The sequence below is a fragment of the Lissotriton helveticus genome, chromosome 12 (genome assembly GCF_964261635.1).
Source record: "Lissotriton helveticus chromosome 12, aLisHel1.1, whole genome shotgun sequence".
NCBI lineage: Eukaryota > Metazoa > Chordata > Amphibia > Caudata > Salamandridae > Lissotriton > Lissotriton helveticus.
Window position 1 is genome coordinate 551,319,227 of NC_136073.1, and position 21,920 is coordinate 551,341,146.

General features: G+C 46.9%; 1 protein-coding gene across 2 annotated transcripts in view; it reads left to right on the forward strand.

Annotated features, from left to right (window-relative positions):
• The window catches only part of LOC144799873 (uncharacterized), a 434,568-nt gene that overhangs the window by 223,552 nt on the left and 189,096 nt on the right, over positions 1-21,920 (forward strand). For both annotated transcript variants that reach the window (XM_078671473.1, XM_078671474.1), the window contains exon 8: positions 15,392-15,539. In XM_078671473.1, coding sequence (XP_078527599.1) covers positions 15,392-15,539 — 148 coding nt within the window. The remainder of the gene's footprint in view (positions 1-15,391; positions 15,540-21,920) is intronic.

The window sequence follows — 21,920 nt, forward strand, 5'->3', positions numbered from 1 at the left end:
ATGCACTACAAAGACCATCCTTTAAAGTCTCCCTACGTCAAAGGCCAAAATGGCTATAAGTACTGGACCTCTGACACAATATACTCAGAAGAATATTGGACTGAGGTCATTCTGACAGGAAGAGCTGTTGTTCTGCCAGGAGGGACTGCGCCTTTGCTGCTTGATTTGCTGTGTTGGCCTGCTGCCTTCTGCTTCATGTCTGGGAATTAGAGGACTCAACTTTACTCCCTACGTCCTGCATCTAAAGGTTCTCCGAGGGCTTCCCTCCTGTTTCTGAAGTCTTAGGGATTCATCTACATCTTGGTACCAGCACCTGGGCTTCTCTGCTGTGAGTCCTGCTCTTCAAAGTGGTGTCAAATCCATTACTGGGCCCCTTGACAGTGAGTGTTTGGTGCTGCACCGACTTTGCGGACACAGCACCCTGAAGAGCCACTGCTGCGTGAGTCTCGTACACTGCATCACTGACATCTGTGATGCACCATCCCGACTCCGAAGCATTCCCGGCCCGGTATGCCTTCTAACAGACGCATTGCCTTCATTCCAGTGGTTCAGCACCGATGCCTCGGAATTGACGCACAGCACTCTTGACATCGACACATCAACAACTTTGCCCGAAATTCGAACCGACGCATCGCATGCGACACATCACCTCCAGATTTCAACGCGTCGTGCCCGAGCATCGCCGCATCCAAGGTACTGTCAGCGGGTCTGCGTGACTCCTGTATCAGGCCCACACTCCATCACAATTGGACTGAACTTTTGGATTTGCCCCCGTCAAGCACGACCAGATAGCCCCAGTTGAAGCTATTGACTTCTAAGCATTGCATTTTGATTTAATCTTGCAAAATTCATATCTAGACTTGCGTATGATGGATTTTTGTCATTGTGGTCTTTTTTTTACTTAAATAAATATTGGCTGTTTTTCTAGACTGGTGTGGAGTAGTTTTGTGGTGTTTTCACACTGCTACTGTGTGTGTGTGTGAGTGTGCACAAATACCTTACACACTATCTCTTTAGTTTAGCGTGACTGCTCTGTGCCAAGCTACCACAGGATGAGCACAGGTAAACTTTTAGTGTGTATTACACTTAGCCTGACTAGGATTGAGGTTCCTGCTTGGACAGGGTGCATACTTCTGCCAACCAGAAACCCAATTTCTAACACATAGGAAGAGCATTTTTTGGTTTGCTAAACTTTCCCAAAAAAACGTTCATCCACATCAGCTCCTTCCTGGAAATGTTCGGGTGATCCATCAAGTGGGAGCCGTGAAAGTAGGGAGATCCCAAAGCCAAATTTCTCCAAGCATTTTCCAGACTTTTTTAGACAGAGCTACCGCAAAAACAGCTGAATGGAATGTCACCAAATTTAGTAAGAAGCTAGATCTTGGTTCAGAAAGCATTTGATGTAAATCCATTCAGTAGTTGTTAAGATATTAAGGATCAAAAATATTTGTATAACTGGACAGTTGGGTTTGAGGGATTCTCACAAGATTTTTGAAAAAAACTAGAGCGTTCGGATTGGCCAAGAGGCACTGCTATGAGAGAAGGCTTCTGCATGAGAAAACATTTTGCAGGCAGCCATTACAGCACTCCGGGACTGCCCCTGCCCTGTGTTTGCTATTAAAAGAACATATAGGGGTGCAGGGTAGCGATACCCTTTTCCCTAGCTCTTGTCTGGGGGTGCCAGGTGGAACACTCCTGGCCGAAAACTTTTACAGAACTCAGATTTTTGCTGCGAACATAGAAACAATTAGTTTAAAAAGTCCCAGAAATTGCTTATATTTTATTTTGGGGAGGGGGTGAGAGTGGGGCCCCATTCCCCAAGGCAGTCTTTCGTCCGGGACCCAATCCCTAGAGCAAAAATCATATTAAAGGGGAGGGTGTGTACAACCCTCCTCCGAAGCCTATTAAAGCCCGGGGATCCGAGCCCCTGTGCCCAATACTTTAGAAAAAGGGGAGAGGTGTGTACGGTCCCTCTCCCCAAGCATGTTTAGGCCCCGGGGACCAAACCCCCCAGGGCTGAAACTTTAAAAAAAGGGGAGGGAAGCCAAGGCCCCTCCCCCAGCCTGTCAAGGCCCCAGAAACCTCATCCCCTAGGGCCAGCTCAATGACGGTATCCTGTGGAGCCCACCCCAGGCACATAGATGTTTTCCTGCCCACAGCAGCATGGGCAGGGATGGTATGTTTGTTCCCACCTGGCGGAAGCTTTAATAAATGCTCCTGCCGATGAGAGCAGATATGTTTCCCGGCCCACGTTCCTGCAGGCAGTAAAACTCAGATTGCTCTCGCCCAGTGGTAGCAGTGATAAATTGACTGTACTTGAAGTAATGAACGATGGAACCACGAATCGTACTCATGCACTCCACACAAGAGAACAACGATGGGTGTTCAGGCTTAACACATCTAGATCTGGCCTGAACGATGATATTCCGTGGTTACAAATGAACCAGTAACGTGCTATATTTCACAACTATCTAACACTAGTACCCCCTAAATAGGATGAGACGACGCCACTACTGGCCTCCTTTTAAGAAATAAGTCTGTATTCTTGAAAACAAAGGTTGTAGGCTGAGTTAGCTCTGGTCTACATTTCAGTGGACGTCACACTTATAAACACTAGTGTCCCATTTATGTTAAAATACTGAACCGCTATTTTACTATGTCCAACGGTATATCCATTGTGATAAACCTATCTTAACACACCACGTATGCTTAACATTCTACATTCAACTCCTTAGCTTGCCTGGAGTTGCGCTCACAATACATCACCTATACTTAAACATTCTACATACGAGTCCCTAGCTTATCTGAGATTTTGCTCACAACACTCTGACACGGTTAATTTAGGTGACCTGACAATACAGGCAGTTACAATTCAACTGCTATGTTTTAAATTTTAAATTTTAAATTACAATGCTTCAAATGAAGGGAGCCATATAGAGATAGGGGCGCAAATATATCACAATTTGTATGGAAATACATCTCCTCGGTTCCACAAAGCATTCTTTGTCTCCATACTGACATCAAGGATAGCGCATTACATTTTGCTATCTCTTCAGTCATCATGTGATCACTTCTCTCCCATACGGACAGGGTTGTAAAATTTCTCTCCTTTTATAATCCAAAAAACCCCCTGGTTTTTCATCGGGAGCACAATTGTCTACGCCCTCATAGTAAACCGAACTCTGTTTGTGTTTACTAAACGCCACGCTCCCTATACACTGGCCGCCTTCTGACCACGCCTCCACCCAGGCACCAGAACGCGACCAGGCTCGTTTTAGGCTGAGCTTAATGCAGACTCAGGAAACGGCGCGTCATTAGACGGCGCCCACAATCATGCCTGCTGGTTCACCTGTACATCTAAACACTGGCCGCCTTCTGACCACGCCCCCACCCAGGCACCAGAACGCGACCAGGCTTGTTTTAGGCTGAGCTGGATGCAGACTCAGGAAACGGCGCGTCATTTGACGGCGCCCACAATCATGCCTGCTGGTTCACCTGTACATCATTATCCCTTGATGACCCACACTATATAAATTACGAACCCGGGACTACACATTGTCGCCGGGGAGGAATCGAGAGCGGTACGACATAGGTGATCCGACGGGAAATCAACCCACATGCAGTAAGTCTCGATCGTAACGCCCAGATGCAACTATCATTGACACTGTGATCATGTCTATACACGGATTACAGTTTGAATACTTGTGTTCGCTCCTCTTTTTCAGCGTGTGCAACCACGGGGTATCCCCAGACCCTCGCCTCCCATGGAGCAAATTGCTCCTACCTATTGGGTAAGAATATTAAAATGCCAGTATGGCTTGATTTCAAGTCCTATCCTGTAAATAGTAGAAATTAAACTCTCCTATGGAGTTGAGTTTCTCACACATTCACCAAGTATGTTTGAATTTACTTTACACATATTTCGAATTATCTTCTTTTTGTATTTCTACAGGTCATTGGACCTCTAGAGTGGACAAGGACTATAGGTCATATCCACAGAGTGGCACTACCTATACAGTAGGGTAAGACTGGAGCCCCTTATTTGGTCCTGACGAAAGCCCTGTACCTTTGGGACACTATGGCTGAAACATGTTGACCTCTTGTCTTTTGGAAAATCACATGGCGGTGACTGAATGATTGTTTTCTTATTCACCGCACCTTTGGTTTTAAATTCCACAGGGTTCCCTTACTAAATAAAGTTTCATGGGGGAATTCTTGATGGCCTTTTAATTCACTATCCCCTTAGGGCCCCCACTCACTTTAGAAAGTGCATCCCTGTCTCCAGGTGTATGCCCGTCCTCCACCAAACGGGGTTTCTGGAGGGCGAGGACTGGCAGATGATGAAGCATGACACCAGGCGGTGTGTGATGCCAGTCCATCACTTTTTGTGAGATGCCCCAGTACTGCTGGACAATCCACATTTACTTGGTAATTATTTGTCTATAAGTGGTCTATTTTTGTGATAATTGATTTAACTGGAGGCTGACCTACTTCTAGAGCCCCTTTGGCCTCTTGTTCCCTTCTCAGGTCTGTACCTGAGCTTTTGTGGTTTCCAGCAGTGATAAATACGTGCTCCCACCAAGGGGGAGCAATGCCAGCTCTGAATCCATCCAAGATGAGTGCATTCAGGCAGACAGCATGGCAGGGTGGGGCGGTAGAGATATTTATCCTCAGTACACCTCCTGTGGGAAGACGTAGCTTTTTGATGCATTCCCAGTTCTACCTCTCATGGTAAATCTGGGAATGTGCCAAATTCCATGGGTGGATGCGTGGGAACACACACGCTCCACCCGTGGAACGCCACCCTGGAGCAGCGTAACACAAGGCAATGACTTGCGCTGTCTTTGTTACTCCAGGTTTACCAAGCCATGCAGGCCAATGCAAAGTAGCCGGCGTGGCTTTGTATATCTCATCCTAGGTTTTATGTCATGCCTGCATCCCCTTGTAAGGTGCAATTGCGACCCAAAATCTTTGATAAATATGGCCCATAGTACCGGGGCACCGACAAGAGGCCTCAGGGTATGGGGCCCCGGGGCACTATTGGCTTGGGGTTGGGGACACGTGCCTCCCTCCCCTTCAAAAAATAGAGGCCTTGAGGGTGGGGTCTCTGGGGCACGAAGTGGCTCTGAGGAGCCACACGCATCCTCCTCTTAAAAAAAAACAAAGACCCCAGTTAATGAGGTCCCCAGGATCCGAAGTGACTCAGAGGTGTTGCATGCCCCCTCCCATTAAAAAAACAACTAATGCCCTGGGAAATGGGATCCCAAAGGCCGGAAGTGGATCAGGGAAGGGGTATGAGTGCGCCTTCCCCTTAAAAACAAAGGATCCCAGCGATGGCATTCCTGGGGCCCCAAGTGGCTTGGGGAGGTAAGCTGCATGGCCCACTCCCCTTAAAAAAACAAAGGCCCCCTGGGGGATTGGATCCCCGGGGCCAGAAATGGGTCTGGGAGTGGGGCCAAGTACCCCCTCCCTTTAAAAAAAACTACAAATGCCTCAGTGCCCAATGTAGCTTAGGAATGGGGACTGCGTGCTCACTCCCCTTAAACAAAATGGCCCCAGGGTGGGGGGGGGGTCATGTGCCCCCTCCCTTTTTGTAACAAATCGGCCCAGGGGGATGGGGCCTGCGTGGTCAAGCCTTGCAGCCCACCTCATGCTGCACACGGACAAAAATATATGAGACAGAGTAATGCTTTAAACTATAACTCATGCCGGTAAGTAACTATAACACTTGCCCTTAGCATGCACAGCTAATGATCCCACATATGATATCACTCATGACATGTTCTATGACATCATTGATAACATCAATGCAACATTTTAAATAACATCGATGACAATACTGTGCATGGCGGTGATGCAAATTTTAGTTGCTCTGTTTATGGGGAACAAAGACCTCACAATCATGAATCTCGGATAAAGTATGCCCTCTGCTTCTGCCTGGTATCTTCTAGGTGGACCCAGGCTTAGTAGGGGAGTTTAGACACTCCTAGAGAAAGCACACACCCATCTGTCTCTAACATGACTTGTGTGTAGTTTTATCCAAGGATCTCAGTAGCTCCTGTCAGATGACACTCCTTTTCAATGGTTAGCTTCTCATTTGTTAGTCATCCCGAAACTTAATTTCCTTGCTTTTCCTTAGTAGTAGGACAGTGACCTTATTTCACATGATTTTTAGTTTGAGAGAGAGATTTTAGATAGTTTGGAACTCATGAGCAAAAACTGAGGAAGACGGGATATACCAGTTCAAAGAACCTGCTCTGCCTTTGTTCCTTCCAGACTGTGCAAAGATTTCCAAGACCATGCTGCATTCAGTACTCACAGGGAGGGAAGTAAGTTATTACTGTGTGTATTAGGGGATATTATACAAATGGCATGTGTGTGTGTAACAAGTGTTCAGGTGAACTCATGCCCTTAACCTTTCCTACAGTTAGTGAATAAGCTTCTTTCTGGTGACAGGGGATACTACATGTCCAACCTTAAGTGTTTTCTTGTATGCAAGATAACTGCATCTGTGAGAATACACTCATTTGTTTGATGGGGACTCAGTGCTGAGGTGGGTTGTCACAGGCTCCCTGTGCCAGCTTCCCACCTAGTCTTCATCTCTGGGTGCAGAAATCCAGATCTTTCCCCCAACCAGTTCTTAGGGGGTGTTTGGGGGCCAGGCACTTGTTCTGGGGTCAATTGAGGCAGAGTCCTTAGTCCTTTTGGAAATCAAGGAGTTTCTCCTTCCAGTTGTCCGTGGCTGTCTCAGTCCCAGGGCCCAGCAGTGAAAATCACTAACAGCACCAACCAAAAAGAGAGTCTCCTCCTTGTGCAAGACTTTTTAAGTAGGGGGAGAAAGTTCTAAAATCCAGGCACCCCTGCCCAATCCTAGTGTGCTACATCATCCCTCCGCCACTCTTTACGACCCTCCTGCTCAGCATCGTGGGACAATTAAAAAAGGAGTCACTGGTCACATCTACTCCTGGGGTCTGAGCTCCACCCATCACTAACATCACTGCCTGGGACTTTACCTACAATATTTCAAAGAGGAGCCCCCTCCTATGTTGGTTCCAGTTTTCATCCCCACCCTTTCCTCCACAGGAGTTGAGGGAAGCCCTGTTAATTACCCTTTTTGTGTGGATGGCCTTTGTTCCTGCTGCTGGGGAGATATGTAATTAACTTGGCCTAGCATGGTGACATAAGGCCTGGGCTCTGATCTTGAGCTGAGCCAGAGAAATATGACAATTCCTTCTTGGAACTCTCAGATTTGATGCTGGTGCATATGCTCCCTCTAGGTGTATAATGACGTGTCACTGCAGACAAAACATTAAACCACATTAACTTTCCCTCTGAGTGTACACTAACATTACAAGGCCTACCCGGGTCAATATCTAATCCCGCAGAGTCCCCTCTGCATCAGGCTAGCTGGTCACAGTTACAGGGCTGCAGGCAACAGTAGTTTCACACACAGCCCTCACACGTGTGCACATGTGGTCAAGTATAACCATCCAGATGCCCCCCTCCTCCTGCGTCGCCGCGGCCTTATCTTACAAGGTCAATACTGGGTGTAAACATCCCCCAGTCATTTGCCATGTAATTATCGTGGGTGAGAAATGTAGTGAGCATCACCCACAGTAAAAATCCAGGTGTACTGAATGGCTGAAACCCAATTGCAACAAATGCCACTTTATTTACATTTACTTAATGAAATGAAGGGTCCATGCCATTTAAATAAATGAATAATTAAGTCGGTGCATCCACTTTATCACTACATATAATGGTTGCTAGCAAAGAATTTACAAAGGTGTGTGTAAAACATTGGTCAATTCTTAAAGTGATAGGGCTATAGGTACCTGCCCATCCAGCCATCACATATAGAAAAGAAAAAATCATTAAGAGATGAGCTCATACACAGTTATCATGGAGATAGTCGCAATCAGGGAACCTAGTTATGACATGTGAAAGGCTTCCACAAATGTGAAAAGTGCAAAGCCTGCAGACATATTTCCCACATTTCCATTTACCATACATCTAATGGACGTAACAGACAGATTAGGAAATTTTTTAACTGTGCCTTAGACTCCTGTATATATATCCTGGCTTGCCCGTGTCCATTAATGTATGAGGGAAGTACAATTTTTTCACTAAGGAAGCGAGTTTTGGAGCATCAAAGGACAATCAGGAACCTTGATTTTTTTTTTTACCCAGTTGCAAGGCTTTTCAAAGATAAACATCAACGTGATGTGTCCAAACTAAACTTCTTTCTGATTGATAAGGTGGAGGGGACATCAGAGGGGGGAATAGGACAAGACAACTGAGACAGTTGATGTCCAGATATATAATGGACTAACAAACTAAATATCCCCTAGGGCTTAACTAAGATGAAGAAATGGAAGTCCATGTGAGATAGAATCAGGTAGAAATACTCTGACCATTTCTCTTATTGCACATCAGGGACACACTCTGCAAATAAGATCTATCAGTAGCATATCATTTAAGTAGGATTCCAGAGGTATTATCTTACATTTTACATTTTAGGAATTGTAATGTACTACTTTATCTTGGGGTGAAAGAGCAACAGGGGTATCAAGAATCAGTTTTTTATGTGAACGTAACAGCTTATTGATATGACTAATGAGGCGCTTTATTTATCTCTTTCTGCACTTTTCTCTGCACTGTTTATAGCACTTTCTATTGGTGTTATCTTAAACTGTTGATGTAGAGGAACAATGGGCTTTTGCCCACAATTGATGCATTTGAGGTACATGAATAATATGATGTGACCTGGCTTGTCTATACGAGTGGAAAGATAGGACTAACTCCCTTGGATATGCACAGTAATCCTGTGGTATGAAATCTTAAATTTGGAATTTGTGCAGTAGATTGTGATATTTTATCTACGGCATTCACTCAGAATCCTTGAAATTGGTCTAGGGGTATAGAAGGGCATTTGACTGGTGATTATTGTGATCGAAAATATTTTTGTATAGGATTCTGAAAACTATCATTGATATATGTTTAACCAGGGGCCAGGAGTATTGTAATAATATAATATTAAAATATTTTAAATATTCTGAATATTTTAATATTTTCCAGATGAATGAAATTGTGGTTCAATCAGGGGAGTCTGTCACAATATTATTGTATCGTATTTTATGAATATCAATAGCACACAATATGAATGGAGAGTGACAGGTTAAAATATGGACGGCTTCAGAACCTTCTGTAGAGCCCAGAGATTACTCTCATAAAAAAGAGTGAATTATTTGACCCATGGAAGGTTTTCAGTCCAGTTGTAAATATATGAATTAGGTTAAATTAATTTTGGTAATGGATGTTTAGCATATTTGCACTTGGATTAAGCACAGTGTCACTTTATAATTGTTATGGAAATGAAACATGAAATGTATCTAATATGTTTACCCTAAAAGTAAACGTAATGTTAGTATTTTTTTCATGTTTATGCTACTCGTTTGGGTATATTTTCACCGTTGGTTGGGCATGTACTTACCTTAACAAAGGCTAGTTTCTAAGCTTAAATGCATTGGAGCAGCACAAGTCCATGTCGTAAATAAAGCAACTGTACAAACTTCTGGAGTTCCCGTTGTTTGTCTCGTCTTTGACTGGAGTTGGTGAGAACACACACACGGATATAGATGTTTATATATACATATTTACACACAAACATATATATACATACACAAACACACATATATATATGTTTCAAGGTATGAAGATGTGCAGATAAGGATATTAATCTATTCTTACCTATCTGCATTTTCATTCTCAATATTATGGTCCTCCAAATATTTCCCATTATTATGGTAGGGTGATATTTCTGTTGTCAATATTTCTACAAGCAATCATGCCTCCAACACCTTCCTTTGTCCAAACGTTGATAGGTGTAGTGTGTGCGCTCTACTTGTTGAGCGCTACGTGATGCCTCGGCACGCAGCCGCCATGTTGCAGACACAGCGCGGAGCCCGCAAAGAGCAGAGACCTCCCACCCGGCGCTCCTTTTCCCCCAGAATTTAAATAAAAGTATTTACCCCCATAACCTGCCTCCGCGTGTCCTTTGGGGTAAACCCATATCCTACAACTGGCGACGAGGACGGGATTGGGGCAGAGAGAAGCCCAGGCGGTGCCCCTCCCCCCACGACCCACTAAAGGCAACTACAAGCCTGGAGAGGGCCACAACGGGGAGCAAAGCGGCAGGAAGGAGCGCGGCAGAGGCGAGAGGCCGAGGACACCAGCACGGTTTCCACACAGGAAGGAGACCAGCCCACAAATTGAAGCACGGAGCACATAGGGCAGCCAAAGCGACAGGGCCTGAGAGTCCACCAACCAGACGGTGAAGGCCCTATGTGATTGCTGTGACCGGTGCAGAGGAGTTCTCCAAGGCACCCCGGACCCTGCTGGAGAGCAGCATCCACTGTGAGTAGGCAGCCCAGACAAGGGAAAACCAGCAGGGAGACAAGACACCCAGCCGGGCACTGAAGCACCAGGCACCATACCCCAGGCCACCAGTTCCCCCCACCAGGACCCTGGCGGAGCAGACACAGCAAGGCACGGGGGGAATCCACACCCCAACAGAACCCCACGCACCAACACAGACAGGGTGCACCAGGTAGCCCCAGAAGAGAGGGAGAAGCACCAGACAGAAGAGCAGAGATGTGCGCCCAACCCTCCTCACTTACGACACCGATCCCCTTTCTACCCAGGTCAGGTGAACCTACAATGAAATGGGAGGACTGGAGAGAATATTTTATGAACTACCTAGAGGCGCTGGAAGATGAAAATGGCAAAGCATTCCCCAGCAAGAGAAGGAAGAGGATACTGCTCCATAACCTAGGCTGGAAGGCATTAGAGTGTTCCAAAATCTCGTCCCTACACCAAGACAAGCAGCGGACGACGATGTATTCCAACACCCAATCGAAGATCTGAATAACCACAATAGACCGGCGGTGTGCACGTCCATAGATAGGTACAACTTCCAACAGAGAAAGCAAGCAGTAGGAGAGTCCATAGATGAGTACATGCAAGTTCGGCGTCCTACACGATGAGTTCATTAAAGACCAGATTGTCATGCACACCACAAACTCAGCAGTCCAAGATAAGTTTTGGGTCAATGGAGATGCGTCCCTGAAGGAGGTCATAGCTATGGTGAAGAAAGCTGAAGTATCAAAAAGATGTGCAGAGGCAGCGAAGAAGGAAACTGCCACAAGGCCCATGGTCAACAAAATCACCGAAGCAGACCCACCGGACAGGGGTAAAGCAGAAATGAGAGAAAAGAAAACCCTGGCTAGATGGACGCGTAGACCATCGCCAGGGAAGAAACCCCCAAGCGACAACAAGAATGGGTGCTACCGGTGCGGTAGCCAGTCCCACGCAGCTCATGATAAACGGTGTCCAGCCTTCCGTGCCAAATGCATGTTCTGTGGAATAATGGAGCATTATGAAAAAGTATGTTGTCGCAAGTTGAGGAGTTCGGCAGTCAAGTATGTCACATAGGAACTGGACGGGGAAGAAAAAGAAGTGGAAGAGGAAGACAGCGTGTTGTGCATTGAAGAACAAATATTAGGTATTGACTGCGTCTGCTGTAAAAAAAAACGCAGTGTGACATGACCATCGGGGATGTACGTATACAGATGGTGGCAGATTCGGGATCACCGTATACCATAGTACAACGCAAGGTTTGGGAAGAAAGTTTCAAACAACATATTGGACCTCACCTGGAACCTCCGGATATACGACCCGTCACATTTACAGGAGAACCAATCCCCATAGTGGGGTATCGAGTCTTGAAGTTTGAATTTAAGGATCGCAGTACGAAGTGCAAGTTATATGTGGCCGAGAAAGGTCCCTCAGGTTGGGTCGACCAAGGCGATCTGGGCATACAGTTGGATACGGGAGGAGCCACACAAGTGTTGATGACCAGCCCAGGGTGACAACCAAACGTCACCAGCCTAAAGGAGGACTTTCTCACAGTATTTGGAGGCAAGGTGGGAAAATTGACGAAATTCACCCACAAGATAGAGATCAAAGCAGACGCCAAGCCCGTGTGCCACAAGGTGAGAAACATCCCCTTAGCCATCAGGATGGTGGTACAAGAAGAATTACAGAGGCTGGAAGATAATGGGATCATTGAGCCGATAAATAGTGCAGAATGGTTGGCGCCACTAGTGGTAGTGAGGAAACCGAATGGCAAAGTGCGCCTATGTGTGGATCTGAGGGAGCAGAATAAGAACATCATAGTTGAAAAGTTCCCGCTACCCAAAATCAACTAAATGTTGGCCAAAACGAAGGGGGTGAAATGGTTTTCCACCATTGACCTCACCTCAGCATATCACCAAATAGCCCTACACCACACGTGCCGCAAGCTGACGTCATTTATATCCCCGTTTGGATGCTACCCATTTCGCAGGATGCCGTTCGGCCTTGCGTCGGCAGCGGACGGACTTCAGAAACTGATGCACAAGTTGGTTAAGAACACTGAAGGGGTACAACACTTTCAAGATGACATTCTGATAATGGGCAACGATAGAGCAGACCACGATGCAAAACTGTTCCAGGTGTTACATGTCTTGGAATGCAATGGCCTCACAGCTGAATGGGAGAAGTGTCATTTTGGAATGGCGTCTATCACTTACCTGGGCCACGAGATCAGCAATGAGGGCGTCACGCCAAAGCAAGCCAACGCCAAAGCCTTATGGGATGCACCGCCGCCGAGGAGCAAGGAAGAAGTCCGCTCATTACTAGGGATGGCTGAGTTTTATAGTAAATTTGTGCCACATTTTGCCACCAAGACGCACCACCTGCCCCAACTTCTTCGTGACAGAACGTCTTTTGAGTGGACGGAGGAGACACAAGAAGAATTCCTGAGGATTAAGGAGGACATCTGTACAGCGGTTCCGTTACAAGGATTCGACCAACAGGCAAGATCCATACTGACCACAGATGCGAGTGAGAAGGGACTAAAAGCGGTCCTAATGCAAGAAACGAGAGAAGGAGAGGTGCCCACCCTCAGCTTTGCGTCCCAGTCCCTGTCACACACGGAGCAGAAGTTTAGCGTCATAGAAAAGGAGATGCTGGCAACAGTCTGGGCAATGGAGAAATTTCAACAATTCCTCTGGGGCACGAGATTCAGGCTCAGGACAGATCACAAGCCGCTGATCAAAGTACTCACGTCGAGTGGACACGCGAATGCAACCCCCCGCATAGCAAAGATGACGTTGAAATTGTTGGACTATAGGTACAAAGTCGAATATATCCCAGGAACACAAAACAAGGTGGCTGATTAGTTAAGCAGAGCATCAGCCATGGAGGAAGCACCGACATGCACTGAAGAAGAGAACATCAGTGTGGCTTTCATGGAGGACCATGAGAAAGTGATAAGTGCGCAGGAATGGAAGGAAGCCTATGAAAACGACAATGACCTCAGGGCGGTGAAGGAATTCACACTCCAGGGATGGCCGGAAAAGAGACACTTAAAGGTGGAGCACAGGAAGTTCTTCGAAGTACGTGAGGAGCTATCGGTTGGAGACCAAGGGATCTTCTTGTTAAGAGTAGGCAAAGTAGTTCCTCCCTCATTTTTGGTGTCACGTCTGCTTGCCATCCTACATGAAGGGCTCTTAGGCATTGTGAAAACCAAACTGCGAACCAAACAAACGTACTGGTGGCCAGTGATGGATGCACAAATAGAAAGGCACGTAAGAGAGTGTATTCAGTGCCAAAGCTTGTTGCGTCCTTCCTTGGGCAAGTTCGACAACCAGCCAATCCCTGGGAAGAGCTGTCGATAGACATTCTTGGTCCGGTATTAGATGCCCAAGGGATTCCAAAGTATGTGGTTGTACTCGTGGACAGGTATTCCAAATGGCCGGAGATAGACATACAAGAAGAAAAGGACACGGAAAAAGTGCTGGAATTTCTCACAGCGACATTCTTAAGGGAAGGAATTCCTAACTCCATATTAAGTGACAATGGACCCAATTTAAGTCATAAAAGTGGAACACCTTTATGAACAGGAATGGGATCAAGATCACGCACACGTCCGTGTATCATCCTGCTGGGAATGGATTGGCCGAACGGTTCAATAGAGTCATCATGGGCTCAGTGCAAGCTGCAATAGGAGCTGGAAAGAATTGGGAGAAAGAACTGAAAAGCACATTGTGGGCCAACAGGATCACTCCAACCAGCACAGGATACAGTCCCTTCAAAATTCTAAGGGGTCGAGATCCTTTCACCGAGGACAATGTGGTGCACGATCACGAGCAAGTGGTCTCCCGCAGTGGTCCACCACAATCTGGATAGAGCACAAAGGGTTTACATGGAACATTTCAATAAAAGACGCAATGCTAAAGAGACGACGTTGGAGAGAGGAGAGTGGGTCCGAGTCAAGCTAGCCCAGCTTAAAAGAAAAGGTGATAGCAAATTCAGTGCTCCATTACAAGTGAAAGAGGTTTACAGCAAAGCGGCATTGCTGAGCGATGGGAAGGTGTGGTCACAAGATAGGATGTCCAAATGCAACAAGAAATTGTAGTGGACCAAGGAGGAAAGTGATCTTCTCAATGAAACCCTTGTGGAGATGGTACCAGTGAGAGAAGAGAGAGTGAACTTGGGAGAAGACGTGAGGGGAGAGCTAATAATAAAATGGGATGATCAAAGCACTGGTGAACACCAGGAGAACCAGAGAGAAGCATCACCAAGGGAGTACTATGTGAGTGGCGAAAGACAGAGATCAAGAGCTCTCCAAGATGAAGCAGAAGAAGTCCCAGCTACCCCGGTGAAATGTACCCGCTCTGGCAGAACAGTGGTAAGACCGGCGTAATACAGAGACTATGAGATGGGAGAAGTTAATGGGCGCGTATGCAGATAGACTCTGGGACTTCATGCATGTTCTCTTGTTTGTTGGTTCATTAAGGAGGGAGATATGTAGTGTGTGCGCTCTAGTTGTTGAGCACTACGTGATGATGCGGCACGCAGCCGCCATGTTGCAAACACAGCGTGGAGCCAGCAAAGAGCGGAGACCTCGCTCCCGGCGCTCCTTTTCCCCCGCAATTTAAATAAAAGTATTTACCCCCATAACATGCCTCCGCGTGTCCTTTGAGGTAAACCCATATCCTACAATAGGCTATTTCAAAAAGTTGTGACATCACATCTGCATCTCCATTCATGTGTCTTTTGTTAAGATATCCACAACACACACTGTGAACTTTTTTATTTCAAGTGAAATGTTACCTCCAGGAATCAAGCAGAATTTGCAAGGACACATGTTATTTGTCTCTATTTTCATTGTCATTTTCAGTACATAATGCAGGCCACATTTTAAATGCGATTTTGTTTTGTGACAAAATTGTTTCTACCAAAGGGAAAATAAATGTAATAAAGTGTGTTGTCCCTATCTTCGTAGGAGTTCCGGATGCTCTGGTGGCCATCGACATGGTCCCAGTACTGTGTCAGCTCCTATCCAGCACCTCAGAGGAGGTACAAGGTTGCGCAGCGATTGCTCTGCGGTACCTGAGTTTCAATCCCCAAGGAGAGCGCCAGTTGCTGAAAAGGTAAATACACCCTAAATAATTGTACTACTCTTGATGAAATTACTCTGGATGAACAATCCTTGATCAATTGCGTGCATGATGTCTGGACTTTTATTGTAATGTGGTAAATAACGTTCAAGTGTCCAAAACATACTTTATTAAATGTCAGTATCAAGTGTAACTTACGGATTGGGCAGGGGCGTAGCTAGGGGGGGGGGAGGGCGGTCCGCCCCAGGTGGCATTATTTTTGGGGCGGCCGCCACGCGGCACTGGTGTCCCGTTGCGGCTGCGTTTATAATTTATTTAGGACACTCACTGACACTACTGCCGCTGACCGCGCGACACGCAGGGGAGCATGGGCGGGACAGCGCCCTAGTCCCACTCGACGGGCGAGCGGAGCCCTTAGCATGGACCCCTCCCTGAACAACCTCCCTGCACCAGTAGCCAATAGGGAGGGCTCACCTCGGGATGGGGGCGTTCCTAGCGGTATAAAATGGCGCAGCACCTTGGCTCGGCCTCTCTTCCCGCGCCAGGATTCTCCTAGGCTCTGCGCTAATCCCACCCTGACCCCATACCCAGCTGCAGAGTGGTAGGGTGAAAAGTAAAAGGTCGCACCTGATTTAATTTACCACTGAGGTAGCCGCGGTCCGGGTGGCGCCAAGTTCAGGGCCGCCGCCATCACTAGTCCTTTGTCCTAGGCCCTTCGGATGCCCGGTTCTTCAGCAACCGGTTATCGTCCGTAACCCCGGTGTTACTGCTCAGTGCCGGGATTAGGCGGTGGGACGGGGACGTTGCGAGGAATCAAGATGGCTTGTATCCCGACCTGGCGCGAATTTCAGGGCTGATTCAGTTGGCAACGGGACGCGCACCGAGGGGCTCTCATTGTCTACCCACCTCGCCATTGATTCTTTACCTCCGTTGATTCTTTACCTCTTGGGAAGCCCTCGTTAGATGAGTTGCCTGATTGGTAATTTCATGGAGCTCGATACCGTAATTGAAATGCACGGATGTAGGGTTATGCGACCGCAACTCTGCAGGCCACTTTAACTCTTTATTTCTGCAGTATACCTTCTTGGCAGCGAGAGGCATTCTCTCACTCCAATACTTGCACAATGGTAGCTGCATGCGGGCCCTCTGACTTGGGCGTTCCTCTTTGTCTGCCATTGATAAATTTTATAATTGAAACGAAAGTTTGCGAATAAAACGTGGGAATAGCACAGCTGATTGACAATTCCGTCGGGACCCTGGGATCGTTTAACAGCTGTGAACGCTTCTTAACTTCTGATTCCGTAGTTTTGGAGCAGGATGCAAAACCAGCACAGAAGGTGAGTGCTGCAGCACAGGAATCCAGCATAGCTTGCATGCCACTCTCGGCGCTGGGGCAACTGGACGCCGGTGTTGTGTAATATCTGGTATCCCCTCGGGATCGAGTATCCCCTTCTCTTCGGCAGTTTCCGGACGTCCTGCCTATTGGAGAGCTCGGACGAGCCCCCAGTAGCCCCGCCCACCCCAGGAGAGACGAATCTCGGCTCAGGCAGGCAAAACGAGCAGTGCGCCGAGCAGAGCTGCTGATGTAAATGCACGCATACAGCCATTGAATCCCTTACGTCTTGGAGACAGAAGAGGAAATAATTCACGGTGTTGAAATTAGCTCGTATTACAATTCTTTTCTTGGCCATCTCCAACTGCTTATTACGTTCCCGAATGCAGAGTTTTTTTAAGAAGCACGATTACAAAGTGATTTACAGTAAAATCTTCATTGAAATGTTTTTCAAGTTTATGTTCGCTAATATGTCTGTGGTATGTGAGCATATTATTGTGTGTCTGAGAAAAACCATGTATGCCTTTGTGCCACTTTCATCGTGAGCTGTGTTTGTATATCTACTTACTTTAGTTCAAGCACATAGCTGGCAAGGTTTCAGATTGCTATGTGTGACATTTTCATAATTTTAGTGTAATTAATGAGCAGCACTTCAATGACAATGAGGGACACGTTTTCGCGCGCAAAGTTAAGCAATGAAGACATGAAAAACATGTACATTTCAGAAATTACTCCCATTTGAGCAGCGAGAACCTCTACGGCCCCCTGACAGACATTAAATTATGACGTCCAGTGACAATACCCAACTATCACAATTTCAGTGATAGTAGCATAGTGATGCAAGCAAAAACGCACAGGTCTAGGAACAGTCACAAAGAAGAACTTACATACAAGAGGGAATTATAAACTTTTATTGTGTGAGAAACAGTACCAGAGTGATAAGCACAGTCGTGCACAATTGTCTAAAAGGTCAATTTGTATTCCAGCTTTTGTTTGGAATGTTGAGTTGAAGCAGCCGAGGGGCAGGGTGAGGGGTGCTAAAAACCGGCATAAGGATAATTGGAGGTAAGTAAACAATTTAATAAATAAAACGAATTTCGTAGCGTGTCCTGCATCGCAAAATACGATGCAGCGCGCGCTACAAAATTTGTTTTATTAATTAAATTGTTTACTTACCTCCAATTATCCATATTCTAGTTTTTAGCACCCCTCACCCTGCCCCTCCCCCGCCCCGCCTCTCTGCCCCACCGCAACTCCCTCCACGGGCCATGGCTGAGTGGAAGCTATTATGCAAAGGCTCTACGACCTGTCATCCTAAATGCATTACAATTAAACACTTCTACTAATTCCCTGTGCCTGTGTTCATTTGCATTCTTACTCAAACTCGAAGGTTTTGTCCCCTTTAAATAATTTTTACCTAATTCGTGAACATTATTATTCCAAAGCTAGTTCAAGAAGTCCACTTTTTGCTTAGATTCTGTTTCCATCGCTTTGTAAGCTATCAAAAATATTGCACTATATTAGTGTCTACTCAATTATTACATTCAGCCCGCTTATCAAAAGTAATATTTTGTGCAACACAAGTGATACATGCGAAGTACACAAGAAAAAACACACAGCTCATACAGCTTAGCAGCTCGTAGGAAGCTGCTCTATTACAGAGAGAAGGTGATTGGAGGAGGAAATGCTGCCTGTACGTCCAAAGCTGGGAGAAGTGGCTCTGATTTACATGCACTCATACGAAGCAGACATTTTTTGCTGCAACAGGCAGGTAAGATATGCAAACGGAACTTGTAACATATTAAAGATTGTGGTCGCCATCAAATAATACTTTGCTTTTCTCTGGGGTGCCAGGGTCGGACAGACTTTTAGGGCAGTATGGCAGCTCCAGAAGGGCATTCGTGCACATGCTTTTTGCCAGTGGTGGAAATGGATATGCCGTGTGTGAGAAGTTGGCTTGGCATAGGCTGTCCACTATTCTAGTGGGCACCTTGCACCAGTCCAAACCACCCTTATTGATGGTAGGTTTAAAGACAACCTATACAGAAAGCTATCGTAATGGTAGCTGTGGAGAGCAGCCTTCAGGCTAAGTCTTGAAGGAATGTAAAGCTGCTTGTTTTACCAGTCTATAATCTCATGAATGGCCAAATGAAAGGAGGACCACACCAGGTATATATGTAAAATATATGTATTTATTCTAAACACATCCCCCTAGTCTCTTTAAGAGGCTAGAGGCAAAAGTACATTCAGTAAACTTATTTAGCACACAGTAAATTAGCACAATATATGTGGAGCCCTAGGGGCGTACCAAACCATATGTATGTATGTATGTATGTATAGATGTACTTATATAGCGCGATTTCTGTCACCAGACGGGCATCCTGGCGCTTAGACTGTCCTGACACTTACACATACATGATGTTTTCCAGCAGCAGATACATTTATGTTGCCCTAGGAAACAAATAGGTTTTCAGGGCTTTTTTAAAAGAATAAAAGTTTTCCAGACCCCTCAGACCTAGAGGAAGGGAGTTCCACAATCTTGCAGCCGTAAATCTAAAGGACCGTCCGCCAGTTCGGGACCTCAGAATCTTAGGTACGACCACCAAATGAGATGAGGCTGAACGTAGCAGTCTAGAAGGGGTGTACCAAGAAAAGAGGTCCCGCAAAGGGAGCGGACCCTGCCCATGTAGGGCCCTAAATACCAGGCACAGTGCTTTAAAATCAATCCTCTGGGAAACTGGTAGCCAGTGGAGGTCCCTAAGTGCCTTAGCAGAGGAATCCAGGCGTCGACGTGAGAGGGCCAGTTTGGCGGCAAAATTATGCACCCGCTGCAGTTTACTGACTAGATTAGCCGGAGCTCCCAAGAGTAGTGCGTTGCAGTAGTCAATGCGACTTAAAATTATGCTCCGCACTACCTCTGGTCTTACCTGTGCCGGGAGCAAGGGTAAAATCTTACGCAGCGAGCAGAGCAACGCCATACAGGTGGCCATCGTTCGATTCACCGATGCATCAAGCTGCAGGCTAGCGCTGAACATTACCCCCAAATTACGGACCGAGTCCGCAGGCAGACTAGAGCCCCGGAAATCAGGGGGCCAGAAATCCAGCGGAAGTGGTCTGGGGATACGGTCCAGGGAGCAGTGCAGCACCTCAGTTTTTGCGCTGTTGAACTGCAGGGAGTTATTGCCCAGCCATTCAGCCGTGGTGTTCATACAGCGATGAAAGGCCTCCTGAGACACCCCATCCTTGCCCTCGAGGCAAAAGATGAGCTGGGTGTCGTCAGCGTAGTTGGTGACCGTTATGCCAAAGGATTTAATCAACATGATCAGGGGGCGGACGTAGAGATTGAAAAGAATGGGACTGATGGCTGACCCTTGAGGTACGCCCTGACCAACCCTTCTGGTGTTTGATTTAAAGGGTGGTATGGCCACTAGCTGGTGTCTATGATCTAGATACGACACCAGTCATTCAAGGGCCAACCCAGATACTCCGACCTCCGCCAGTCTCCTGATCAGTATTGTATGGCTGACCGTGTCGAACGCGGCCGACATGTCGAGCAGCACTAGAAAGGCTGCTCGACCCTGGTCGGCCCGCGTTCGCAGGTCATCAAGAACGGTCACCAAAGCCGCTTCTGTCTCGTGCGCTGGTCTGAAGCCAAACTGGGCCACATCCAAGCAGTTGTTAACCTCGACAAAGTTGGAGAGGTGTTTAGTGGCCCATTTCTCAAGAATCTTAATAGGAAATGGCAACAGAGAAATGGGTCTGTAGTTAGCTGGACAGGCGGGGTCCAGATTTTCCTTCTTGAGTAATGGAGAGACAACGGCCAGTTTCCAGCTATCTGGGACCCGCGCCGAACTAAGGGACTGGCAGCAGATGGAAAAAAGAGGTGGAAACAGCTCTTCCCGAAACAGCTTCCAGAATTTTGGTGGGAGTGGGTCAGACGGTGAGCCTGAAGATATACCGTCGGCCAATGCACAGAAATCCTCGAACGATGGTAAGGGCAGGATGTTCACTTCCGCTAGCCTGGCGCCCTCCTCCACACTGTCAGCACAGTTGGAATAATGCACAGTCTGACCAGATGGCAAGGCAAGATTATTTAAGATGGTAACAATCTTGTCCTCAAAGGCCTGTGCCAACGAGTCGCAGAGAGCTTGGGAGGCAGGTATGTTGTTTTTAGTACAAGCAGGATGGGCCAGATCTTATCCGATCTTAAATAGGGCCTGAGACTTGTTTGCAGCTGCCAGCAATAGTTCTTCCAGGTGTCTGGCCTTGGCCAGCTTAATCTGGGCCTTATAGGTCGCCAGAGCTTGTTTAAAACGAGCTCTACATGGTTCCAGATACTGTTTCCTCCAAGCACGCTCAGCCTGTTTACACTGAAGCTTGAGCTGCCGGAGTTCCTCTGAGTACCATGGCATAGCCAGATTGGTCCTAGCTCTGATTTTACGCATCGGCGCCAGAGAGTCCAGAGAGGTCGAGATTTGCTGACAAAACGTCTCATAACTCCTGTCCACCGTGTCTCCCAATGCGAAGCCTTCAGGCAGAAGACTAGGCAGGGCGGGCTGCATAAGAAGTCTAGACCATTGTCTACCTATTCTAGTACCACCCACACTGCCCTTCGCCGCCGTGACAACTGGACAGGGGAGGGAGAAAAGGACGAGAGCATGGTCAGTCCAGCCCTGAGGTATGACGTCCTGCACAGACACTTGACCTGCGTCGGCAAGAAGCAGGTCAAGGATATGACCCTTGGAGTGGGTTTGCGAGAGTACTAGCTGTGAAAGCTCAATATTACGACAGGCTTGGACCAGCTCTACAAAGGCGGAATTAGTCGGACCATTTGGCCAAAGATTAAAATCTCCTAGCACCACCAGCCTAGTATGGGAATGAGACAGGTCGTAGATTAAATCTATAAGCTCAGGCACAGCGGATAGCGTCCCTGCTGGGGGTCTGTAGCATAGCAGCCCCGTGTATAACACACCTCCTGGACCCTTGATGGAAAGGCCGAATACCTCACATCCAACGATGGCCTTGATGTTGAGCTGAGAGAAGTTTAATGTCTCTCTAAGGATTAGTCCAGTTCCGCCTCC